The 24,342-nt window shown below is 45.3% G+C and overlaps 1 protein-coding gene across 1 annotated transcript; it reads right to left on the bottom strand.

The window, feature by feature from the left end:
• On the bottom strand, nucleotides 1-23,763 carry LOC147109861 (uncharacterized). The gene is made up of 7 exons (XM_086003901.1): nucleotides 23,296-23,763; nucleotides 13,949-14,305; nucleotides 8,545-8,850; nucleotides 7,618-7,668; nucleotides 7,060-7,182; nucleotides 3,685-3,701; nucleotides 1-1,142 (listed from the first exon to the last, which is right to left on the bottom strand). Exons 1-7 carry the CDS (start codon nucleotides 23,345-23,347, stop codon nucleotides 1,026-1,028), a joined length of 1,023 nt encoding a protein of 340 aa, XP_085860027.1. The 5' UTR covers nucleotides 23,348-23,763; the 3' UTR covers nucleotides 1-1,025.
• Between the last annotated feature and the right edge of the window lie 579 nt (nucleotides 23,764-24,342).

Here is a 24,342-nt window from a genome sequence, read left to right as displayed (position 1 = left end):
TTTTCCTTCTTCCCCGCCGAGTTAAGATGGCGCCTCCCACGCTTTCCCACCACTGCCGCAGCTGCCAACGCTGTTGCTGGCGATTATATTTATTTTACTATCCTGTAATGGCGACGCCCTATGGTCTTCGCGCCTCCCTGATCGCTGCTGCCAACGCCGCTCTCCGCGGTATTTTTATTTTTCTATCGCGCTTCAATATTTGCTCCGTTAATTGAAGAACCGTTCCCGTCGTGGAGCGGAACCTCTGGGACACTTCCCTCCCTCTTCTTAGGTCCGAACGCTGCCCGGCTTCGAAGCACCGGCCGCGCCCTGTGTGCTCCACCCTCTCTCTCTCTCTTTGCTTCCCGACTCGCTGCCCGGCCCCGTTGCAGAGCCACCCGATTGAGCTCTAGCCCACCGCAGCCCAGGAAATTTCAGTGCACTACCTGCCACCAGCCCGATTAGCTGGGAAACCACAGACTGGAGAATCAAGCCAGGCTCTCGACAGTCTCTCCTGCACTTTTCAATTCGATGATTTGGAGGGCGGTTGTCCACGGTCGACGCCCGTTTCTCGAGTTAATTTGGATTATTTTTTTTTTCTTTCTTCTGGCTTCGACCTTCAATAGGTGCTGCCGAGTTGCAGGCAAGTTCGTTTCTTACTCGTCGCCAGTATTATGTCCGTGTATAATTGAGACACGGACCGCAGGATTTGATTATAACAAGTCTTTACTGAATGGAGACAACCTGGAAACTGAAAACTACAGAAGCCTGCTAGGGCCTTTTATACAGGGGTGGTCACTGCCGGTACTGCAGTCTGAGACCAGTTATTCCCTTAAAGGTACATACACAACAGGTTGTATGTAGCAAAATCGTAATGTCTTCATTAGAAACACGTTTCTCACTTTGCAACACCCAGTGTCCACTCAGCAATGACTCTGCCCATTTTACAGTAAAGCAGCGTTAATTCTAACTGGCAATAACTCTGAGAGATTCTCAACCCGGAGCCGTGCAAACAGTGACAGGCATTAATCCATGGCAACATCTGACTAGTTTGGTTTAACCTCGGCGTAGACGGTGGCTTCTGCTGATCGGGTGGCACCTTTTCTGGGTTTGCCGAGTGCATCCAGGTTAATTGTTGCATAATTGTCCTCATTATTCTGCACCTGAAGAGCAGGAAGGTGGGTTGAATATTTGGGTCATCCGCAAATTCAAGTGAAACTTTCTCATTTAAGTGGAACTAATTGTTGTTTCAAACCTTTAGCTAAATTATTATTAGATTACCAATGGAACGGCAACAAAGCAATCGGAACATTTCAAGGGCCCTGATGTACTGTCAGATTATTGTGGAAGTTAAAACAGCAACTTGATATCATAGAATCATGGAATGATACTACACAGAAGGCTATTCGGCCCATCGTGCTTGTGCCGGCTTCACATTCGCCTTCAAATATTTATCCAATTCCCTTCTGAATGTTATTATTGAATCTGCTTCCACCATCCTTTCAGGTAACGCATTCCAGATCATAATAACTCAATCCAGATCATAATAACTCAGTCCAGATCACAATAACTCAATCCAGATCACAATAACTCAATCCAGATCACAATAACTCAATCCAGATCATAATAACTCAATCCAGATCATAATAACTCAATCCAGATCACAATAACTCAATCCAGATCACAATAACTCAATCCAGATCACAATAACTCAATCCAGATCATAATAACTCAATCCAGATCACAATAACTCAATCCAGATCACAATAACTCAATCCAGATCATAATAACTCAATCCAGATCACAATAACTCAATCCAGATCACAATAACTCAATCCAGATCACAATAACTCAGTCCAGATCACAATAACTCAATCCAGATCACAATAACTCAATCCAGATCGCAATAACTCAATCCAGATCATAATAACTCAATCCAGATCATAATAACTCAATCCAGATCACAATAACTCAATCCAGATCACAATAACTCAATCCAGATCACAATAACTCACTGCGTAAGAAAAGAACTATTTTCATCTTGCCTCTGGTTCTTTTAGAAATTACCTTAAAGCTGCCACTTCTGCCACTGGAAACAGTTTTTCCTTGTTTATTCTATCAAAATCCTGCATGATTTTCAACACCCCTTTAAATCTCCCCTTAGTCTTCTCTGCTCTGAGGATAACAACCCCAGCTTCTCTAGTCTCTCCACGTAACTGAAGGCCCTCATTCCTGTTACCATTCTGGTAAATATCCTCTGCACCCTCTCCAAGACACTGACAACCCCAGCTTCTCTAGTCTCTCCACGTAACTGAAGGCCCTCATTCCCGGTACCATTCTGGTAAATATCCTCTGCACCCTCTCCAAAGCACTGACACCCTTCCTGCAGTGTGGTGCCTGGAATGGGCCACAATGCTCCAGCTGAGGCCTAACCAATGTTTTATAAACGTTCAGCATAACGTCCTTGCTTTTGTATTCCTCTATTAATAAAGCCAAGGGTCCCATGTGCTTTTTTAACAGCCTTCTCAACTTGTCCTGCCACCTTCAAAGGTTTGTGTACACACAGCCCCAGGTCTCATTTGATGCACTGCGCGTCCCTTCTTAGAAAACCCGCAGCCGGTCTCAGTGAAATCCTAATCAGTTTTCTCATGACTTTGCTGAAATAGTGAAACTAGATCTTCACAACGCCATTGATCACATCCATACGCATAGTGAGGAGCGGAATTCTTAACCGACAATATCCCAGTGAAAATACTCTTCTGTCAGTCGAATGCTTTATCATGAAAATTATTGATTTAAAACTGGGCTTCGAATTGAGACAAAGGGATTGCTGGTGCAGGAACACGCCCCAAACAGGATAAACACAGCCTGACAATCATTATTACCAAATAAACCACTGGATAACCCACATCAGCACAGTTACACCGCTGGTATACACACTGATCACATTGAAATTGCGATTCTATGTACGTATGGGGGTTTGTGGAGTGGATGACAGGAGGCAGATTTGACCTAATTCAGATTTCCACACTGAAGGAGATATTAGGGTTGAAGCTGCCGAACTTGGAGTGAGAGACTTTTCTACAATTGAGTGTTAATGTGTAGCGCAGTGGCTGTTTATGGTAAGTTCTCTGAGTGTTAATATAAGTACTGTCATTAGGTAGGGGAGACTAGAGATAGAGACTGTAGAATGAGTCTGCTCTAACTCGGAGATTGGTGCCTTATTGTATATAGTTATCAGCAGTTTAGACTTTTATCTTGTTTACTACAGCTTGTTTTTCAAAAATATTACGTAATACACTTTAAACAGGGGTTAAAAGGGTCACCACCGGATGTGAAATGCCCTGGATGGAAATTAGAATCTTCTTCCAAACTTTTCATAAAATATTCAGGTTGAGGGTCTGTGTGATGAGCTTTATGGTTTGTGAATGGTGAGTGGTTGCTGGGATATTATCGTGAACTCTGTAGGGTACATCCATGACCAGTTAGTGCTGGCTTAACTCAACTTTTACAGAGTTAATTCTTGCTTTAGAAGGTGGATGGGTTGACTGGATCCATCCAACACTATCTGAAATTCCTTATTTCCAAGGTCCATTCATTTCCCCTGCTTTTCTCTCTCACCCCACCCCCACTTTCACCATTGATAATCAGCAAGTTTTATTACAGTAATTATATATATATATAAATAAATGGAAAAAAACTTACCGGAGCCGAATTTTGATCTATTGTCACAAAAAGAAGAGAGACAATAAATATTGGTCAATATATTGGAACCCAGCACAGAACAAATCTACAGTTTGATATTGCACCGTGTCTAAGTCTAAACAGATATACCACTAACAGAGCTTTGGGTTCATTGCTAGAGGAATAGAATTGAAAAGCATAGAGGCTTTGTAAAAATTGTATAGAACCTTGCTTACACCAAACTTGGAGCACTGTGCACATTTTTGGTCTCCATATTATAAAAGGCACTGGGGAACGTAAAGAACATAGATTTACAAGGGTGATCCCAGAACTGAGAGGCAATAACTATATGGAAAGACATAACAGGCTCGGGATCCTTTCTCCAGAATAGAGAAAGCTGATGGGTGACCTGATACAGGTCTTTAAAGTTATGCAAGAGCTTTGATAGGGTAGATGTAGAAAATAGGTTCTCACTTGTGGGGGAGATCAAAATCCAGGGCCATAAATATAAGATAGGCACCAAAAAATCCAATGGGGAATTGAGGGGAGACATTTTTACCCAGAGAATGGGGAGAATATGGAACTCCCTACCACATGGAGTAGTTGAGGCGAATAGCACAGATGTATTTCGGGGTAATGTGGATGTGTACATGAGGAAGAAAGAATTGCAAGAATGTGACGATAGGGTTCGATCAAGTAGGGTGGGATGTGGCTCGTGAGCAGCATAAAGATCGGCATAAACCTGTTAGACCAAATGGCCTGTTTGTGTGCTGGACACTCCATGTAACATCATCGTTCATTCTTAAAACTCTAACAATATTTTCAGTTTCTGTGTTCTTGTACATATTGGGATTACATTCTAATGCTATATATAATATCATTGACACAGAGGGACTGAAGGACACATAAATCTGTAAATATTGCTGTTCACCTGATTTATAATGCATGGTCCTGTTGCTTGTTAGCTGTGATTTAAATGTCTATAGTTTTAAGGAGATACAGGAATCATCCACATTGAGAGTAGACACAATCATAAATTTCTGTTTGTGTTTCAGCAAGTTAGCGCCCAACTGTGCTAATCCGCAGGTAAGATCACAGTCAAGCGCAGTTCTTGATGCGGTCAGTGTGTGAGTTCCTGTTCTCATCCTTGCTACCGTGGGAAAGTATTGATCCAGTGTTAACCACCTCAGCCAAAGAAAGTGAAAGATAGATGATGAGTCAACGCAGTGGTTATGGTCAGATCTCCCTTTCCATCAGCAAGATGAGCAAATGCCTGGAGATGTGGGTAGTATTAACTTGGGCTGATGGTCCGAAATGGGAAATAGCGAATTAGCCACCCATTATACACCACACCCGATTTTCCTGTCAGTTGAGGCCAATGGACAGGGAAATCTAGCTGGGTGTATCATTGGCGGCCAATTCCATATCGCCCATTTTACACTCTGGGCCAGAGTTGAAATACTTGCAGGCAATGCAGCTATTGGGCTGCCTTTTTTAGAGGAACTAGTTCGGGTACAGTCAAGATTCTTTCCCACTAGGGTGAAAGGTAGGGTAACTAAAGTCAGAGCTCCCTGGATAATGAAAGAGATAGAGAGTAAGGTGAAGCAGAAAAAGAGTGCGTATGACAGATGTTAGAATACATCTGAGAATCAGGCTAAATATAGAAAGTTCAGAGGAGAAGTGAAAAAGAAAATAAGAGGGGCAAAGAGAGGGTATGAGAATAAAATGGCACTAACATAAAAGGTAATCCAAAAGTCTTCTATAGGCATATAAATAGTAAATGGGCAGTAAGAGGACGGGTGGGGCTGATTAGGGACCTACACATGGAGGCAGAGGGTTTGGCTGAGGTACTAAATGACTACATTCCATCTGTCTTCACCAAGGAAGAGGATGCTGCCATAGACATAGTGAAGGAGGAGGTAGAGGAGATACTGGATGGGATAAAAATTGATAAAGACGGGGTACTAGAAAGGCTGGCTGTACTTAAAGTAGATAAGTCACCAGGACCGGATGGGATGCATCCTAGGACGCTGAGTGAAGTGAAGGAAGAAATTGCGGAGGTACTGGCCATAATCTTCCAATCCTCCTTAGAAATGGGGGTGGTGCCAGAGGAAACTGGAGAACTGCAATGTTACACCATTGTTCAAAAAAGTGTGTAAAGATAAACCCAGCATCTACAGGCCCGTCAGTTTAACCTGGGTAGTGGGGATGCTTTTAGAAACAATAATCAGGGACAAAATTAACAGTGACTTGGACAAGTGTGGATTAATTAAGGAAAGCCAGCACAGATTTGTTAAAGGCAAATCGTGTTTAACCAACTTGATCGAGTTTTTTGATGAGGTAACAGAGAGTGTTGATGAGGGCAATGCGGTTGATGTCCACTGATTTTCTTGATATGTGTTAATGACTTGGATGTGGGTGTACAGGGCACAATTTCAAAATTTGCAGATGACACAAAATTTGAAGTACAGTGAACAGTGAGAAGGATAGTGATAGACTTCAAGAGGATATAGACAGGCTGGTGGAATGGGGGACACGTGGCAGATGAAATTTAATGCAGAAAAGTGCGAAGTGATACATTTTGGTAGAAAGAATGAGGCGAGTTAATATAAACTATAAGGTACAATCCTAAAGGGGTTGCATGAACAGGGAGACCTGGGGGTATATGTGCACAAATCGTTGAAGGTGGCAGGGCAGGTTGAGAAAGCAGTTAGTAAACCTTACGGGAACCTGGGCTTCATGAATAGAGGTATAGAATACAAAAGCGTGGAAATTATGATGAACCTGTATAAAACACTGATTCGGCCCCAACTGGAGTATTGTGTCCAATTCTGGGCAACGCACTTTAGGAAGGATGTGAAGGCCTTAGAGAGGGTGCAGAAAAGATTTACAAGAATGGTTCCAGGGATGAGTGACTTCAGTTACGTGGATAGGCTGGAGAAGCTGGGGTTGTTCTCCTTAGAGCAGAGAAGATTGAGAGGAGATTTAATAAAGGTGTTCAAAATCATGAGGGGTCTGGACAGAGTAGATAGAGAGAAACTGTTCCCATTGGCGGAAGGGACAAGAACCAGAAGACACAGATTTAAGGTGATTGGCAGAAGAACCAAAGGTGACATGAGGAAAACTGTTTTACACAGCGAGTGGTTAGGATCTGGAATTCACTGCCTGAAAGGGTGGTGGAGGCAGATTCAATCGTGGCTTTCAAAAGGGAGTTGGATAAATACCTGAAAGATAAAAATTTGAAGGGCTACAGGGAAAGAGCGGGGGAGTGGGACTAGCTGAAGTGCTCTTGCAAAGAGCCAGCACGGGTTCGACAGGCCGAATGGCCTTCTTCCGTGCTGTAACCATTCTATGATTCTATGGTTGTACTTATATATTACTTTTTGCAATATTTACCTGCTGCTTTGTATGTTTTCTTAATCAGTAAACCTATGAGAATCGTGGCAAGAACAACCACCGCCACTCCGACTACCGCACCTGCGATGACTGTTACGTTACTCTTTAAATTCTGGGGTGGATCTGCGAAAACAGTATCAGTGAGAAAAATGCACAAGTCCAACTAATTATCCATATATAATATTGCATGTGTATAATATGTGTACACGCGCACTTTAATATTTAATAATACTTTAATAAGTGCATTTCATGTCTATTAGTTTTAGCAGTTTTGTCACGGTTTTTGGTCCTGATTTTCATGTCAACATTGAACATTGAAGATGTCTGTGTGACCAGTGATAATGAGAATTCCCTGCAGTAGATGTTAGTCTTGACCGTTTTTGGGTCCCGACTTGGACCTGCCCGAGAGGCTCGTGACCAAACAGAGCGGCTTGAGGTCAGCCTGAAATTGGGCCTCCATCACGTAATTATTCCAGGCGTGCTGCGGTTAAATGTGAGCGATGGTGTAAAACGGGCACTATTGAATGATTTTCTTTACCATTGAAAGAAAAGTTTCACCTGATGTTCCTGTAGGCACATTCTCTGTAGTGAGAGAGGTTGGTGAAGTTCCTACAAAAGATAGGAAAACGAGAGTAAACCAATTTGAACAAAATAGACACCGGGGTTCGAAATTGACACAAAACTGAACAAAACTCTCTCTATGTGATGAAACCCAAATGATTGACTCATGTCCTTCAGGGAGGGTCCCGGCCTACATGTGACTGCAGTCCCAGACTATGTGGTTGAATCTTACTGCCCTTGGGGCAACTAGGAATGGAGAATGAACACGGTCTTACCAGCAGCATCTGCATCTCAAGAACAAACTAAAACAAATACACAAACATTGGTTTCTGGAGATAGGGATTGGAATCTTTGGATCTGGAGCTTTTTTAAAGCAAACTTCTAAGGTGTCCAATAGAGTTTAGAAGGTGCTCAGGCTATACTATCTCAGAGAACACTTTGACACAAAACAGCGCATGTTATATTACAGACCCGAAACTCATTAATTGATATTACTGTCAAATAATTAAACTGAGATGTTGACCAATTGAAATGGAACAAGAAAATGACCATCGCCTCCCCGTGACCTTTAACAGCACCACCATTTCCCAGCCGTCTGGTAGCATCCTGCGAGTCATCACTGACCAGAAGCTTAAACAGACCACGGTGGATCCAGGAGGAGGGCAGAAGCTGGGTACTGTGTGGTATTTTGGATCACCTCCTGACTCCTCAAAGCTGTTTCTCCCTCCTCATTGCTCAAGTGCGGAGTGCAATGGAATACTCACCAGGCGGCCGGATGTGTGCAGCCACAACACCACTCGGGCAGCTCAGCATCACCCAGGACAGAGCCGGCTGCCAACTCCACTATTCTAACCGTGGAACTGGGGAGTTATTGATACCAATCATCACGGGCAAATGGAAGTATAGTTTGAGATGCGGACTAACCTGATATCTCCAAGAGACGGCTATAAGAGCAAAACTTTCCATTCTTCAATTTTGCGGTATATGTGTAGCGTCCCGCATCAGGGAGTTGAAAATTACTAATGTTTAAACTTCCGAAATAGAACTTGTGCCGCATGTCTTCAGGAATCAGCGCGTTGTTCAGTTTCCATTGGATTTCAATCCCTTTCCCAGTTACTCGGGCATTTCCAATGCTCCAATCTATACTGTTGAAATAGGACAGCCCGGGCATCTCACAGGTCAGGTACACGGAGCTTCCATGAGGAATCGGGCCTAAAGGGGTCACAGACACTGTGGAAAGAAGATAACTGGTTGAACTGATAAAAGCCACCCTAGATTAAATCGTGGCACCACCTTAAATTCGTGCTCGAACCTCATTAAAATGATTCATGTGCAGCCAGTGCATCTCCCGCTGTTCCGTGGCATTACTTCTGTTTTGTGATGGGGTGGAAAATCGGACGTCTCTGATGCCCCTTAAAGGCAGTGACAAACTCTTAATGGGAAGATGCACTGCGGCTAAAGACAGCGAGAAATTATGTCAAAGAGATAACATTCATGCAAAAGATCCAGTCAGGGCACCAAGTTCCTCCAATATCACGTTAGGGGACACTGATGCAGGTGGTAGACAGGAGGAGGGACATCCTGTCCCCCTCAGGGGTGGAAGAACCTCCAGGCAGCAGCTCCACTGCCAGTGAGGAGAGGTCACTGAAGAGGTGAATACCTGAAACGTATTTTCCAGGACATGGCTGGAATGTTGAAAGAAGTTCAATGACCTCACCAGAGTTGTCAAGGTAACAATACTGATCTCGTTCTCTCTGCTCACACCTCCATCACTCAGAATACTCACAATAACCCCTCACGCACTACCCCTCACACTACTACAATCACTGCACCAAACTTCACTCCACCTTCTTCTCTCACTCAGAGTCAACTTTATTGCAATCCTCACTTGACATCTTACACACTGCATACCAACGATTCTACCAAGATATACACATTCTCTAGACACCTCGCAGGGCTGTCACTAACACACTCCCTTCACTTTTGGAGGAGTATTTCCTGCACAACCTGATCCAAGAGGCTGCCATCGGAGAACATGACCCCGGCTCCATACTTTTTGCCTGGGGAAGTAACCATGTTGGCCATCACGGGCAGTTGGGGGAGAGTCGTGGTTGTGGTGACAGGTAACACCGGAGGAAATGATGAGCTGAGTATTTTCCACATCTTATCCCCCTTTTCCCTTCTTACTTTTATCTCGCCCTATACATGCTGCATAACAAACTGTAGCAGTTTTCACCAGACATGTCTTCCTCTACTTTACCTTCACAGTAAATGTTAACTCTTGTGCTTCCCTTTCATTTTAGCTTTAGGAAAATTGGAGATACCTCTGTCACTTCAGGAAGAGGAGGGCAGCCATGAAGAAGCACCATCACTTGATCTGACCCTAGAAAGCAGCAGCTCAGATACTGACACTGTGCATACTTGAGAACAGGGCTAGAGGAGGGGTCGTCACATGGTGGATCACCGGGCACAAGTGCACAGGAGCGAAGGCAGGAAGATAGGATGTCAGAGGTGCCAGCTCGCTAGAAGGCGAGATCAAAGACTTGCTCTTCTGTAGAGGCCTGAAATGCTCGATTCGAGGGCCCAGGCCCCAAGGAGGGCTGATGGGAATGTTACAGCACATGCTGGCTGCAATGGTTTGGCTACATTTGGAGCATGGTATGCAATTTTAGGTGCCCCATTAGAGAAAGGGCCTAAAAGCCTCAAAGAGTAGACCACCTAGATTCACCAAGGAAAGTGAAAACTGTGAGGAGAGAAAAAGAAATATATTGAGATACTGGGGTTCACTTTTAATGCAGCAGGGAAAGTAAATATGAGATTGAATAATCTTTTTAATTATGACACGCTTTATTGGGGTAAATGGGGTAAGACCACTTGTTCTGGTTGGAGAATTAGTGGCCAGGGGTCATAGGTCTAACATTGTAATTATCAGAATGTGGTGAGAGGGTACAAGAACTATCTTCAGGCAGAGAGTTGTTGGAGCAGCGAATGTTTTTCCATGGAGTGGTTGAGGCAGACATTATTGTTAAGGGAAAAGTGGATAACTATTGAAAGGCAGGGAAGATACAGGTCTACACGAAGAGAGCTGGGCAGTGGGATTAGTGTTGGATTGCAGTGGCAAAGAGCTGGCAGAAACAGAATTGGCCCAAATGGCCTCCCCGTGTGCTGGGAAGGATTCCGTTTCTTCAGCACATGGATCTGTCCCATCTAGCTTTGTATCATCAGCAAACTTGGATACATTACACTCGGTCCCTTCATCTAGGTCATTAATATAGATTGTAAATAGCTGAGGCCCCAACACTGATCCTTGTGGCACCCCACTAGTTACAGCCTGCCAACCTGAAAAAGATCCATTTATCCCTACTCTTTGTTTTTTGTCCGTTAACCAATCCTCTATCCATGCTACTATATTACCCCAACCCCATGAGGCCTAATCTTGTGTAATAACCTTTTATGTGGCACCTTATCGAATGCCTTTTGGAAATCCAAATATACTACATCCACTGGTTCCCCTTTACCTATCCTGTTAGTTACATCCTCAAAAAACTCTAATAAATTTGTCAGACGCAATTTCCCTTTCAAAAAACCATGTTGACTCTTCCTAATCATGTTATGATTTTCTAAGTGACTGGATACCACTTCCTTAACAATGGATTCCACCATTTTCCCCACGACTGATGTCAGGCTAACTGGCCTGTAGTTCCCTGTTTTTTCTCTCCCTCCTTTCTTGAATAACGGTGTTATATTTGCGACCTTACAATCACAATCTGCTGGGATCATTCCAGAATCTAGGGAATTTTGGAAGATCAAAACCAATGCATCCACTATCTCTTCAGCCACCTCTTTTAGAACCCTAGGATGTAGGCCGTCAGGTCCAGGGGATTTGTCAGCTTTTAGTCCCATTAGTTTCTCTAGTACTTTTTCTCTACTTATATTAATTAAGTTCAGTTCCTCACCCTCATTAGACCCTTGGTTCCCCACCATTTTTGGTATACTTTTTGTGTCTTCTACTGTGAAGAGAGATACAAAATATTTGTTTAACATTTCTGCCATTTCCTTATTCCCCATAATAATTTCTCCTGTCTCAGCCTCTAAGGGACCAACGTTTACTTTTGCTACTCTTTTCCTTTTTACATACTTGTAGAAACTGTTACAATCTGCTTTCATATTTCTTGCTAGTTTTCTCTCATATTCTATTCTTTCCCTTTTTATTAATTTTTTTGATCAACTTTTGCTGGTTTCTGAAACTCTCCCAATCCTCAGGTTTATTATTATTCTTTGTGACATTATAAAATTCTTCTTTCAATCTAATGCTATCTTTAACTTCTTCAGTTAGCCACAGTTGGATCACTTTTCCCATGGAGTTTTTGTTTCTCAATGGAATGTATTTTTGTTGAGAATTATGAAATATTTCCTTAAATGCTAGCCACTGCTTCTCTACCGCCATACATTTTAATCTATTTTTCCAATCTACCTTAGCCAACTCGCCCCTCATACCTATGTAATTGGCTTTATTTAAGTTTAAGACTCTAGTTTCAGACTTGGGTAAGACACACTCAAAATTAATGTGAAATTCACTCTGCCCCAGAGGATCCTTTACTATGAGATTGCTAATTAACCCTGTCTCATTACTCAATACAAGATCTAAAATAACCTGTTCCCTGGTTGGTTCCATGACATATTATTCTAGGAAATTGTCCCGAATGCATTCCATGAACTCGTCCTCCAGACTACCTTTGCCAATTTGATTTGTCCAGTCTATAGGAAGATTAAAGTCCCCCAAGCTAATTGCATTACCTTTGTTGCAAGCTCCTACTATTTCTTGATTAATATTCTGTCCAATGGTATAGCTACTGTTAGGACTATATACTACCCCTACCAGTGTTTTCTGCCCCTTGTTATTCCTTATCTCCACCCATACTGATTCTACTTCATGATCTTCCGAGCCGAGATCCTTTCTCGCTACTGTCCTAATGTCATTCTTTATTATCAGGGCTACTCCCCTTCCTTTTCCATTCTGCCTGTCTTTTCAAAACGTCAAGTACCCTGGAACATTTAGTTCCCAACCTTGGCCACCTTGCAACCATGTCTCTGTAATGGCTATTAGATCAAACCCATTTATCTCTATTTGTGCCACTAGTTCGTCTGGCTTGTTAAACATCCTTCGTGCATTCAGATAAAGAGCCTTTAAATTTTTTTACCATTATTCCCTGCTTTGACCTTATTCTCCGGTGCACTGCTACCATTAAACTCTCTGTCCCTTCCTGTCACACTCTGATTCACAGAATCACAGAAACCCCACAGTGCAGATAGAGGCCATTTCGGCCCATCGAGCCTGCACCGACACATATCCCACCCAATCCCTGTAACCCCTACACATATCCCACCCGATCCCCGTAACCCCACGTATTTAATCCCCCTAACACTAAGGGTCAATTTATCATAGCCAATCAACCTAACCCGCACATCTTTGGACTGTGGGAGGAAACCGGAGCACCCGGAGGAAACCCACGCAAACACGGGGAGAATGTGCAAACTCCACACAGAGAGTCACCCGAGGCCGGATTCGAACCCGGGTCCCTGGCGCTGTGAGGCAACAGTGCTAACCACTACACTGCTCTATTGTCTTGACCTTTCTCTGTAGATTCCTAAATTTCCCCTCACCTGACCCCCTCCCCCATTTTTTAGTTTAAAGCCAGAAGAAGGCCTCAAATTAGCAAATTCAAAGAGCCCAACGCCTGTTTCAGGCATGGGCAAGGGACACCTCTAGTCTGTTCTTACCCAATATCTCAGGCGGCTAAATTCCAGTCGCAAATGTATCAACGTTCCCTGCCCGCCATATTGGGAACTTGCTAGTCTGAACCTGTGGGCTGGAAATTCATCTTAAACGACAGCGTAGAACGTGTGGTCATGTGTTGTCCGCCTGTTACACCCGCCGCCCGATATTCAGCTCCACTGAAGTCAGTTTCTACCCCAATGAGATTTGAGCAGAAGTGTTGAGGCACAGATCTGGAAATGGAGCTGATCTTTACCGGTTGAGACTTTACTGCGGGATTTCCCACAGTTTTCACAATAAAGTTAAATAAATTGCTGAGAATTTACATTTACTGAACAAGAAAGTGTTTTCGAGGCCTACAATAACCTGCCCAGCAAGAAAGCAACACTGTTTTAATGCTGCGTTTTTCCACATCACAAATTGTCAAGATGTTGGCATTTAAAGGCACGGAATTTAACGGAACATTGGCGGATATACGGAAAATGGTGAAACAGTTTGTGTGAGACTATCATACACATATAATTACACCATAAACTGCTTTCAGTAACTCACCATTGATCACTATGAGGCGGATTAACATCTTCTTCTCCTTGTGTCCAGAATACAGCAAACAGTCGTAATTTCCGGCATCTTCCATTGTCGCCGTGAACAAAAGAGAATAATTCCCCGTCCTGAAACCCTCAGTCTCAGCCAGTGTTATATGTGGGAACCGCGGGGAGCTGCACTGCGGGTTGTTCTTATCAATTGCACAAAGTGCCATCCCATTGTCTCCTGAGGCAGGTTGAAATGTCCACTGAATCTCATCAATTTGAGTCGGAGACCGGGAGAAACAAGGCAGCAAAACCGGGCTGGACCCGTTCGAAAGAACCAGTTCCGGAATATCTCCATCATCTCCATCCCTCGCGGTACCTGCACAGGGAGCAAAGTGTGATATTAAACCGGACTGTATGAGATTGGATAAATATCCACCTTTACCCACAAACTCTGTTCCCTGGGCACCAACACCATCCCTCTCCCTGGTCACTGCCCGATAAATATCCACCTTTACCCACAAACTCTGTTCCCTGTGTAGGGAGTTTGCAAAATTCCCCCACCTCGCCTGCTTTCCGAATCAAACAAAGTTGGCCACCTTTTAAACGTACAAAATGGAGTTCTGGAACACGTGACCAGAAAGCTGCTGGAAGCGAGTCATTTTTCTCCCCAGCACCAAGACTGGAGACAGGGCCTAGAATTCCACAGTCCCTATGTGGATTCCAGGCCAGACATGGAATTGAATATGTAATAGCAAGTCGCCAGTAGGCCGGTAAGAACAATGAACCTGGTTGCACTGCAATCAGGGTTAAGCTAGTTAAAACCATCATCGGGCCCATCCTAACAAATCCAATCATATCAGAAACCGTTTTAGAGGACTAGGCACCAGAGACACCATTGTGTGACTGAAACCAAAAACAATGAGGGCCGGTGATAAGGCCGTTAGTGGGAAATCGGCCGTTTTGCAGCCATTTACAGTTAACGAAGTAACCTGGGACACCTCTCGATCTGGGGGAGGCAAGGCAGATTGAGAGAGTATAACTGTTTTTAGTAAGCAGACAGAAAGGGCAGTTGGAGACACTTCGACTTGGAACACACTTCGGGAGAGACAGCTTCTACACTTCACTTCGATTTCATCCTGGGACTTTGCTGCAAAAGGAAACTTCGAGGACTCTACTGGGAGAAGCAGTCTCCAAGACGGGGAAGGTTATGCGCAGCAGGCCCATGCTTTGGTAAGCAGGCGAAGCTCCCGGTCCGTACTGCCTCCCGATTTAAACCTGACTGTTCCCCCCCCCCCCCCGCCGTGCCCACCACCTCAGGCAGGGATTCAGAGTGGAACCAGGAAGACACGGGACCGAGTGCACCATCCCGGTACGGACCGGAGCCCAGAACGGGCCTCGCTAAACGGCACAGCCCGACCCAGGAGTGAAGCATTTTTGCCCAGCCAAGGAGGAAGATCCACTACCTGACTGACGGGAGAGTGTGTGGCCAGTGCACACTGAACTTTACCAGGCCAGACCAACTAAAGCTGCAGTCCCAGGACAACCTAAAGGCCTTTGTTCCAATGCGTTGGGTGAGCATGAGAGTCTGACCCCGCTTTAGTTTGACCTAGGTTAGGGATAGTGTAGGAGGTGGGGATAAGGCTAAGGGGAGTGTTAATGTGTGATACCCCTCGATGTGTCGTACTCCTTCCCGCACTCGCGTGCCCTCTGTTTTGAATGTATAGTATTCCCTTTTTTTCCTTTTTTTTTAAAGTGTATGGAGCTGTAGCCTTGGTTTAGTATCGTTGAACCAATTAATTTCTCTGCTTGCTTGTTTTGTTTTATTTTTCTCTCAATAAAACCATTATTATTTTAACCTTTCACCTGCTTGTCTGTCTCGAGCTTGTTATTCTGCGCATCAGCTGCCTGGTAGGATCCCAGTGTCAGAACTAAGTGGGAGTGTGGGGACGCCTCGAAAACGTCCACTGGGTCAGGCCCGGGCCAAACCGACCACCCAACCAACAACCCCTACACCTGGGCACCAACACCATCCCTCTCCCTGGCCACTGCCCGATAAATATCCACCTTTACCCACAAACTCTGTTCCCAGGGCACCAAAACCATCCCTCTCCCCGGCCACTGCCCGATAAATATCCACCTTTACCCACAAACTCTGTTCCCTGGGCACCAACACCATCCCTCTCCCTGGCCACTGCCTGATAAATATCCACCTTTACCCACAATCTCTGTTCCCTGGGCACCAACACCATCCCTCTCCCTAGCCACTGCCCGATAAATATCCAGCTTTACCCACAAACTCTGTTCCCTGGGCACCAACACCATCCCTCTCCCTGGTCACTGCCCGATAAATATCCACCTTTACCCACAAACTCTGTTCCCTGGGCACCAACACCATCCCTCTCCCTGGCCACTGCCTGATAAATATCCACCGTTACCCACAAACTCTGTTCCCTGGGCACCAACACCATCCCTCTCCTTGGCCACTGCCTGAGTCTGAAGCTGACTTTTCACAACCTTGGCGTCCTATTGGATCCTGAGCTGAGTTTCCCGCCCCATATTCTCACCATCGCCAAGGCCGCCAACACCCACCTCCGTAACATTACTCGACTCCGCCCTGCCTCACCTCACCTGCTGCTGAAACCGTCAGCCAGGCCTTTGTTACCTCCAAACCCATTTATTCCACTTCTCCCCCGGCCGACCTCTAACTCGCAGAAAACTGAATATGCTATAGTAGAGGCACTCAGCTCATCGATGTGACATTACTCTGTCCAATAATTAAACCGAGCCTTTAAACCAATACAAAAACAAGGAGAAAAAGAGGTCAATGTTCAGTTAAAATAGTGGATGGATTAGCGCCAAGCAAACAGGTAAACGTGACGGTGTTAAACTTGACGCAATAATTTCCTGCTTTCAAATTTCCCGCTGCTTTCCCAGCCCCGGCCCTGCCTTCCAGAGGGGCCTTTGTTTTGTTGCTCTCACATATTTGGAGCAATGCGCCGCCCCGCCGGTGAAGTGCTGCCCTTTTGATGGAAGGATCCAAATTCCTGGGCAAATTTCGACTTGTTTGCACCGCCCCTATCCCATCATCAACCCCCCTCCCCCTGCCACCACACCCCTCCCACACTCGCATCGAGCGGATCTCAGTGTCTCCTCATCCAGTTTATTTCTTTAGTCGTTGCTCATTCAACCATCTGTTACACTTTGTGCTTCACTGCGAGCCTTTCAGATGCAGAGAGCTGTGTCCTGTGTGGTCAGAGGAGGCGGAACTAAGGGGCTGACGGTCGCTTGGTGTCAGCTCCCCTCCCCCAGCCCTGGCCACTATGTTACCCCGGTGCTATCTTACAATTAATGTTGATGTGTTATCACATAATGCGATTCCACTCGCGTGAGAATAACAGGTTTTGGCTCGAACCAGGAAGCAGGACTATTGGCTGAAAATGTTACATAGAATTACATAGAATGTACAGCAGAGAAACAGGCCATTCGGCCCAACCAGACCATCCCGGCGGTTATACTTCACTTGAGCCTTCTCCCATCCTTCCTCATCTAAGTGTATCAGCATAACCCTCTATTCCGTTCTCCCTCATATTCTTATCTAGCCTCCCCTTAAATGCATCTAGACTCAATCACTCCCTGCGGTAGCGAGTTCCACATGCTCACCACTCTCTGGGTAAAGAAGTTACTTCCTTAAATCCATCTCAACGCCATTTTTTTCTTTTTTCAATAAATATTGCAGAGTCTCCCGGACTCAGATCGCTTTGCACAATGTGCAGCCTTGTCCAACATGAACTGACACATTTCAGTCATTCTATCTATGTGTGGCGGTCCTACTGGTTGTCCTTTACATTGATACATAATTCCCTTTAACTTAACTTACTTATGTATGTATAACTTACCTAACTGTATGTACTTAACTTACTTATTTGTATAACTTACCAGTTAGGGCTGTTGCCCCTTTAACTTACCTGTTGGGCCGTTGCCCCTTTAAGAGGCGACCTAACGCGCTGACATCACGTGTCACATGACGCATGTACGCCGGCCGCCGGCCCGACTCGGGTTTTCTAGATGGCCGTTGGCACAGCCCGGCCTACCGCGACTTCAGCCGCATCCGCCAGCAGGCGGGAGCGAAGCGATCCTTTACTCCCGCGGCAAGTACTGGCACAGCCCGGCCTCGCAACCTCGGCCTTAATGGCCAGCCTCCGTACCGGGGAGATGTGCTGATGTAACGGCGCAGGTCACGTGACCGCCTAAGCGTATGCGAACGTGCTGACGTCACGACGCGGTCACGTGACGCCCAAAGCGCGGGAATATAGAGCAGAGCGTAATGAGGTCATGACGCTCCCCACGGGACTGGGAACTCAGTCCTTGTGGAGTCCCCGCTGGGACAAGACCTACAACATGGTGCTCCTGCAGTCAGCCATCTTACCTGCTACCTTACCTGCTGTAATTATCCTGTTCTGGTAAATAAACAACTTATTTATAGTTCGTCGAAGTTAAACTCTTTCATTTAGTGGCGATTAATTCCAATGCTACATTGGTGACCCCACGATGTGAGTACGGGAGCTCATCAATTCCAACGCTACAATGGGTGAACCCGTATCCGTGAACGATTTTCACGGTAGCAACGCACGCCTGTACCTCGTCTTCACTCGAGATGGCCAACGCACAACCGACGAACAACACGGAACAGCAACCGCTTAACACCGATTCCACCAAAAGCGACCCCGTCTTTGCGAACGTCTTCGCAACGGAAGCGCAGCTTGGAGGTGAGCCCGTTTTTTATGAATAATTTCATAGAAGTAGAGCACAACCAACGGCAACCGTCGTCCACCAGCGTTACAATTGGTGGGTTTGTGAACGTTTTTCACAAACGAAGCACGCTATGGAAGCATCAGCCGTTCTGCTGTCGCTACCGCAATCCAGGGAGCCACGGTCTCCCTCGTGCTTTATGAAGGTAGAAGCCTCGCCCACGAGTCGATGCGACATAGACCATGGTCTCCGTATTCGATTCTTCTACTGCCACACGGATCGTCTGCCTCTACATCCAATGTAACAGCAAGTATACATCTCTCCAAGCGCGGGGTACAGCATGTTCGGGCCCACAAGATCAGAGTGCACCCCGCGGGGATACCACGAGGACTCATCCCCGCAAAATACGAGGACGCACTCCTCGCCCACGAGAACCAACCCCTCCCTCGTGAACATCGATGACTCTTTTCTCGCTGACGATGCACCAGCTTTTCAGCTTGCTGGTTGTGTTATTTACTACACGATTCGGCGTGAACAAAAGTGTGCCGCCCTTTCGGCTGTTTTTTCCTAAATTTACAATTGTTACAACTGTTGCCGCCCGCCAGGTAGAGTTAACCTCTCCTGAAAGCAACAACAACCTGGACCGTTGCCGCCCTTTCTCCAGTTTTCCCTTTAACAAATGCAAATGTCTATTGAAGCTGCACACATCGAGGACGGGTCCAACGGGCATCCTGCGGTCGCGATCAGCCACGTGAAAGTTGCTAGCCTCACCGATCACAGATCAACGCAGCAACTCTTCACCCTACGTTCCGTTCATGTCGTAGCATTATGGCACGCACTGTTCCGTTCATTCCAGCCTCCTGAAGGTTTCGCTCACCAGCCAACGGAGACATCGCCCGCGTCCGCCCAATCTGCCCGTCACTCTGACAAGGCCTGCTGTTTCGCACGTCTCTATGGTCCTTCGCCTGACGGATACATTTTATTCGCCATGACGCGCGTAAGGATCCGCTTACGAGTAGTATCTTTATACCTCGCCTACTAAGTCGAGACAGCATGACCGCTGTGACCACCAGCTCATCAGACCATCTCATCTTTGGACTTTCGTTAAAGCGAATTCTGGGGGGGCTTGTGTGGCGGTCCTACTGGTTGTCCTTTACATTGATTCATAATTCCCTTTAACTTAACTTACTTATGTATGTATAACTTACCTAACTGTATGCACTTAACTTACTTATTTGTATAACTTACCAGTTAGGGCTGTTGCCCCTTTAACTTACCTGTTGGGCCGTTGCCCCTTTAAGAGGCGACCTAACGCGCTGGCGTCACGCGTCACGTGACACATGTATGCCGGCCGCCGGCCCAACTCGGGTTTTCTAGATGGCCGTTGGCACAGCCCGGCCTACCGCGACTTTGGCCGCATCGGCCAGCAGGCGTGAGCGAAGCGATCCTTTACTCCCGCGGCAAGTACTGGCACAGCCCGGCCTCGTAACCTCGGCCTTAATGGCCAGCCTCCGTACCGGGGAGATGTGCTGATGTAACGGCGCAGGTCACGTGACCGCCTAAGCGTACGCGAACATGCTGACGTCACGACGCGGTCACGTGACGCCCAAAGCGCGGGAATATAGAGCAGAATGTAATGAGGTCATGACGCTCCCCACGGGACTGGGTACTCAGTCCTTGTGGAGTCCCCGCTGGGGCAAGACCTACAACATGGTGCTCCTGCAGTCAGCCATCTTACCTGCTACCTTACCTGCTGTAATTATCCTGTTCTGGTAAATAAACAACTTATTTATAGTTCGTCGAAGTTAAACTCTTTCATTTAGTGGCGATTAATTCCAACGCTACATATGTCAATATTTAAATTATAAATTGCCCCCGCATTTCACTGAATGGAGCCCGGAACCACAGCGACCTGATACAGCGATTGCACACTGAAGACAGCAGTATCACAGGAGCTCTGAAACTGTGTCTTAACATAAGAACATAAGAAATAGGAGCAGGAGTCGGCCATTTGGCCCCTAAAGCCTGCTCCGCAATTTAATGAGATCATGGCTGATCTGATCTTGGGCTCAGCTCCACTTCCCTGCCCGCTCCCCATAACCCTTCACTCCCTTATTGTTCAAAAATCTGTCTCTCTCCACCTTAAATATATTCAATGGCCCAGCCTCCACAGCTCTCTGGGGCAGAGAATTCCACAGATTCACGACCCTCTGAGAGAAGAAATACCTCCTCACCTCAGTTTTAAATGGGTGACCCCTTATTCTGAAACTATGCCCCCTAGTTCTAGATTCCCCCATGAGGGGAAGCATCTTCTCTGCATCTACCTTGTCGAGCCCCCTCAGTATCTTATATGTTTCAATAAGATCACCTCTCATTCTTCTAAACTCCAATGAGTATAGGCTCAACCTAACTGGTCTACAGTTTCCTGCTTTCTGTCTCCCACCCTTCTTAAATAGGGACGTCACATTTGCGGTTTTCCAACCCGCTGGGACCTCTCCAGAATCCAGGGAATTTTGGTAGATTGCAACCAAAGCATCCACTTTCTCTGCAGCCACTTCTTTTAAGACCCTAGGATGTAGGCCGTCAGGTCCAGGGGACTTGTCCACCTTTAGTCCCATTATTTTACCCAGTACTTTTTCATTAGTGATAGTGATTGTTTTAAGTTCCCCCTCCCTATAGCCCCTTGATTATGTGTTATTGGGATGGTTTTAGTGTCTTCTACCGTGAAGACTGATACAAAATATTTGTTCAAAGTCTCTGCCATTTCCCTGTTCCCCATTATTAATTCCCCAGTCTCATCCTCTAAGGGACCAACGTTTACTTTAGCTACTCTCTTCCTTTTTATATACCTGTAGAAGCTCTTACTATCTGTTTTTATATTTCCAGCTAGTTTACTCTCATAATCCATCTTCTCTCTCTTTATTACTTTTTTAGTCGTCCTTTGCTGCTTTTTTTTTAAATGTCCCAATCCTCTGGCCTTCATGGCAACATTGTATGCCTTTGTTTTCAATTTGATACAATCCTTTACTTCCTTAGTTAGCCACGGGTGGTTCTCCCTCTCAAAGTCTTTCCTTCTCACTGAAATATATTTTTGTTGAGAGTTATGAAATATCTCCTTAAATGTCTACCATTGCTTATCAACCATCTTACCCTTTAATCTATTTTCCCAGTCAACTTTAGCCAACTCTGCCTTCATACCTTTGTAATTGCCTTTATTTAAGATCAGGACACTGATTTGAGACCCAACTTTCTCACCCTCCAATTGAATTTGAAATTTAACCATGCTATGATCACTCTTTCCTAAAGGATCCTTTACTATGAGATAATTTATTAATCCTGTCTCATTACACAGTACCAGATCTAAGATAGGCTGCTCCCTGGTTGGTTCCACAATGTATTGTTCTAGGGAACCATCTTGGATACACTCTATGAACTCTTCCTCGAGGCTGGCTTGCACAATTTGATTTGTCCAATCAATAGGAAGATTAAAATCACCCATGATTGTTGCTGTACCTTTCTTACAAGCCGCCATTATTTCTTGATTTATACTCTGTCCAACAGTATAGCTGCTGTTAGGGGGCCTATAGATTAGGCCCACCAGTGACTTCATTCCCTTATTATTTCTTATCTCCACCCAAACTGATTCTACATCTTGCTCTTCTGAGCCACTTTCATTTCTCACTACTGCACTGATCTCATCCTTTATTAACAGAGCTACCCACCTCCTTTTCCCTTCTGTCTATCCATCCAAAATGTCAAATACCCCTCAATATTCAGTTCTCAGCCTTGGTCACCTTGCAACCATGTCTCTGTAATGGCAATCAGGTCATACCCATGTATATCTATTTGTGCCCTCAACTCATCTATCTTGTTACGAATGCTGTGCATTCAGATAAAGAGCTTTTAATTTTGTCTTTTTATTATTTTTCTGTGCTTTGACCCCACTTTCTGATGCACTCTTATACGTTCTGTCCCTTCCTGTCACACTCTGGCCACCATTACCCCATCAATACCCGGCTCTATTGCCTTCTCCTTTCTCTTTGAATTTTTAAATTCCCGCTCACCTGATTCCCCCCCCCAGTATTTAGTTTAAAGCCCTCTCTACAGTCTTGTCTTTTGTCGAATACTGTTGCTCATTCTCGTGTTTCAACAGCAGACGATCACACAGCAGGAGCAAGTGAATCTAACATGGGGACTGATGGCCATTTCTGTGCATAATTTACGGTAGTTTGAATTGCTGATCCATTATTAACGATGGTGTTGTTTTAGTAAACTTAGCGAATAAGGGAAATGGCGGGGTCATGAACTGTTTGTGCCTCGCACTGTTTCAAAAGCCGCTTCGACACAGATCCTCAGTCTTAACAAGCAAGTGATGTCGCCGGTCATTGTTACATTCAAAATAACTTCACGATTAATTTGATAATTCTTGCTACGCGTTTGCCAATACCGAACGGAATATAAGAAAAGTCCACTTTGAAATGCAGCTACCGTTTGGAGACCACAACACGGAGGCATTAGACCGATGGGGACAGATATATCTACACAAGCAACAGTGCTGGAGACTATGATTGTCAATACTCAACTGAAAATAAGATTGAATGTGATTATAGATCATACCTGGATTTAGAACGGCCAGTAGAAGGGAGACCTCGAGAACGGAACACCTCATACTTGCTGCTGTTGAGTCTGAACTGGACAGAGAGAAATGACCGAACGTGTTAGTTAGTAAAGCAAGAGGAAGTTCTCGTTTCCTTCTGTTAAAAATATTTATCAGGCTCGGTCACGTGATTATTGGTTAGAATTTCCTCAGTCACTAACTTCAATAGTTAGATTTAACATCAAGACTTGGCTTCACCATCAATAGGGGTAGACAACATTCACGGTGCTTAATTCCTAGATTATCACCGTCTCGAACAAGAATAAGCCCAGCGACCATCCCGGGCCCTCAACAGCACCAACATTGTCGAATGACCCAACAGCATCTTGAAAGACAACATTGCGGAGAAGCTTAACTGTATCAAGTGTAACAACACAGTGACTAAAGAGCACGGCAGAGGCTGGGTACTCTGCGAGGATTGACTCACCACTTTCCCCCTCAATAAGAACATAAGAAATAGGAGCAGGAGTAGGCCATACGGCCCCTCGGGCCTGCTCTGCCATTCAATAGGATCATGGCTGATCTGAATCTAGACTCACGTCCACTTCCCTGCCCTCTCCCCGTAACCCCTAATTCCCTTATCTGCTAGGAAAATGTCTATCTCCATTTTAAATTTATTTAATGTTGCAGCTTCCACAGCTCTCTGGGGTATCAAATTCCATAGATTTACTACCCTCTGAGTGAAGAAGTTTCTCCTCATCTCAGTTTTGAAAGGGCAGCCCCTTATTCTTAGATTATGCCCCCTAGTTCTAGTCTCACCCATCAGTGGAAACATCCTCACCGCATCCACCCGATCAAGCCCCCTCACAATCTTATATGTTTCGATAAGATCGCCTCTCATTCTTCTGAACTCCAATGAGTAGAGTCCCAACCTACTCAACCTTTCCTCATACGTCAACCCCCTCATCTCTGGAATCAATCAAGTGAACCTTCTCTGAACCGCCTCGAGAGCAAGTATATCTTTTCTTAAATATGGAAACCAAAACTGCACGCAGTATTCCAGGTGT

The sequence above is a fragment of the Somniosus microcephalus genome, chromosome 12 (genome assembly GCF_052327205.1).
Source record: "Somniosus microcephalus isolate GS21.2 chromosome 12, FLI_Smic_1.0, whole genome shotgun sequence".
Lineage (NCBI taxonomy): Eukaryota > Metazoa > Chordata > Chondrichthyes > Squaliformes > Somniosidae > Somniosus > Somniosus microcephalus.
This window is presented reverse-complemented; position numbering and strand designations above follow the sequence as displayed.

Bases quoted from the DNA above. Each gene is read 5' to 3' on its own strand.
- LOC147109861 (XM_086003901.1), bottom strand. From the start codon at position 23,347: ATGAGGTGTTCCGTTCTCGAGGTCTCCCTTCTACTGGCCGTTCTAAAT. The intron at 14,306-23,295 runs GTATGATCTATA...CTCCCTGTGCAG, and splicing joins ACTGGCCGTTCTAAATCCAG to GTACCGCGAGGGATGGAGAT. The intron at 7,183-7,617 runs GTGAAACTTTTC...CTGTTTTCGCAG, and splicing joins TGTGCCTACAGGAACATCAG to ATCCACCCCAGAATTTAAAG.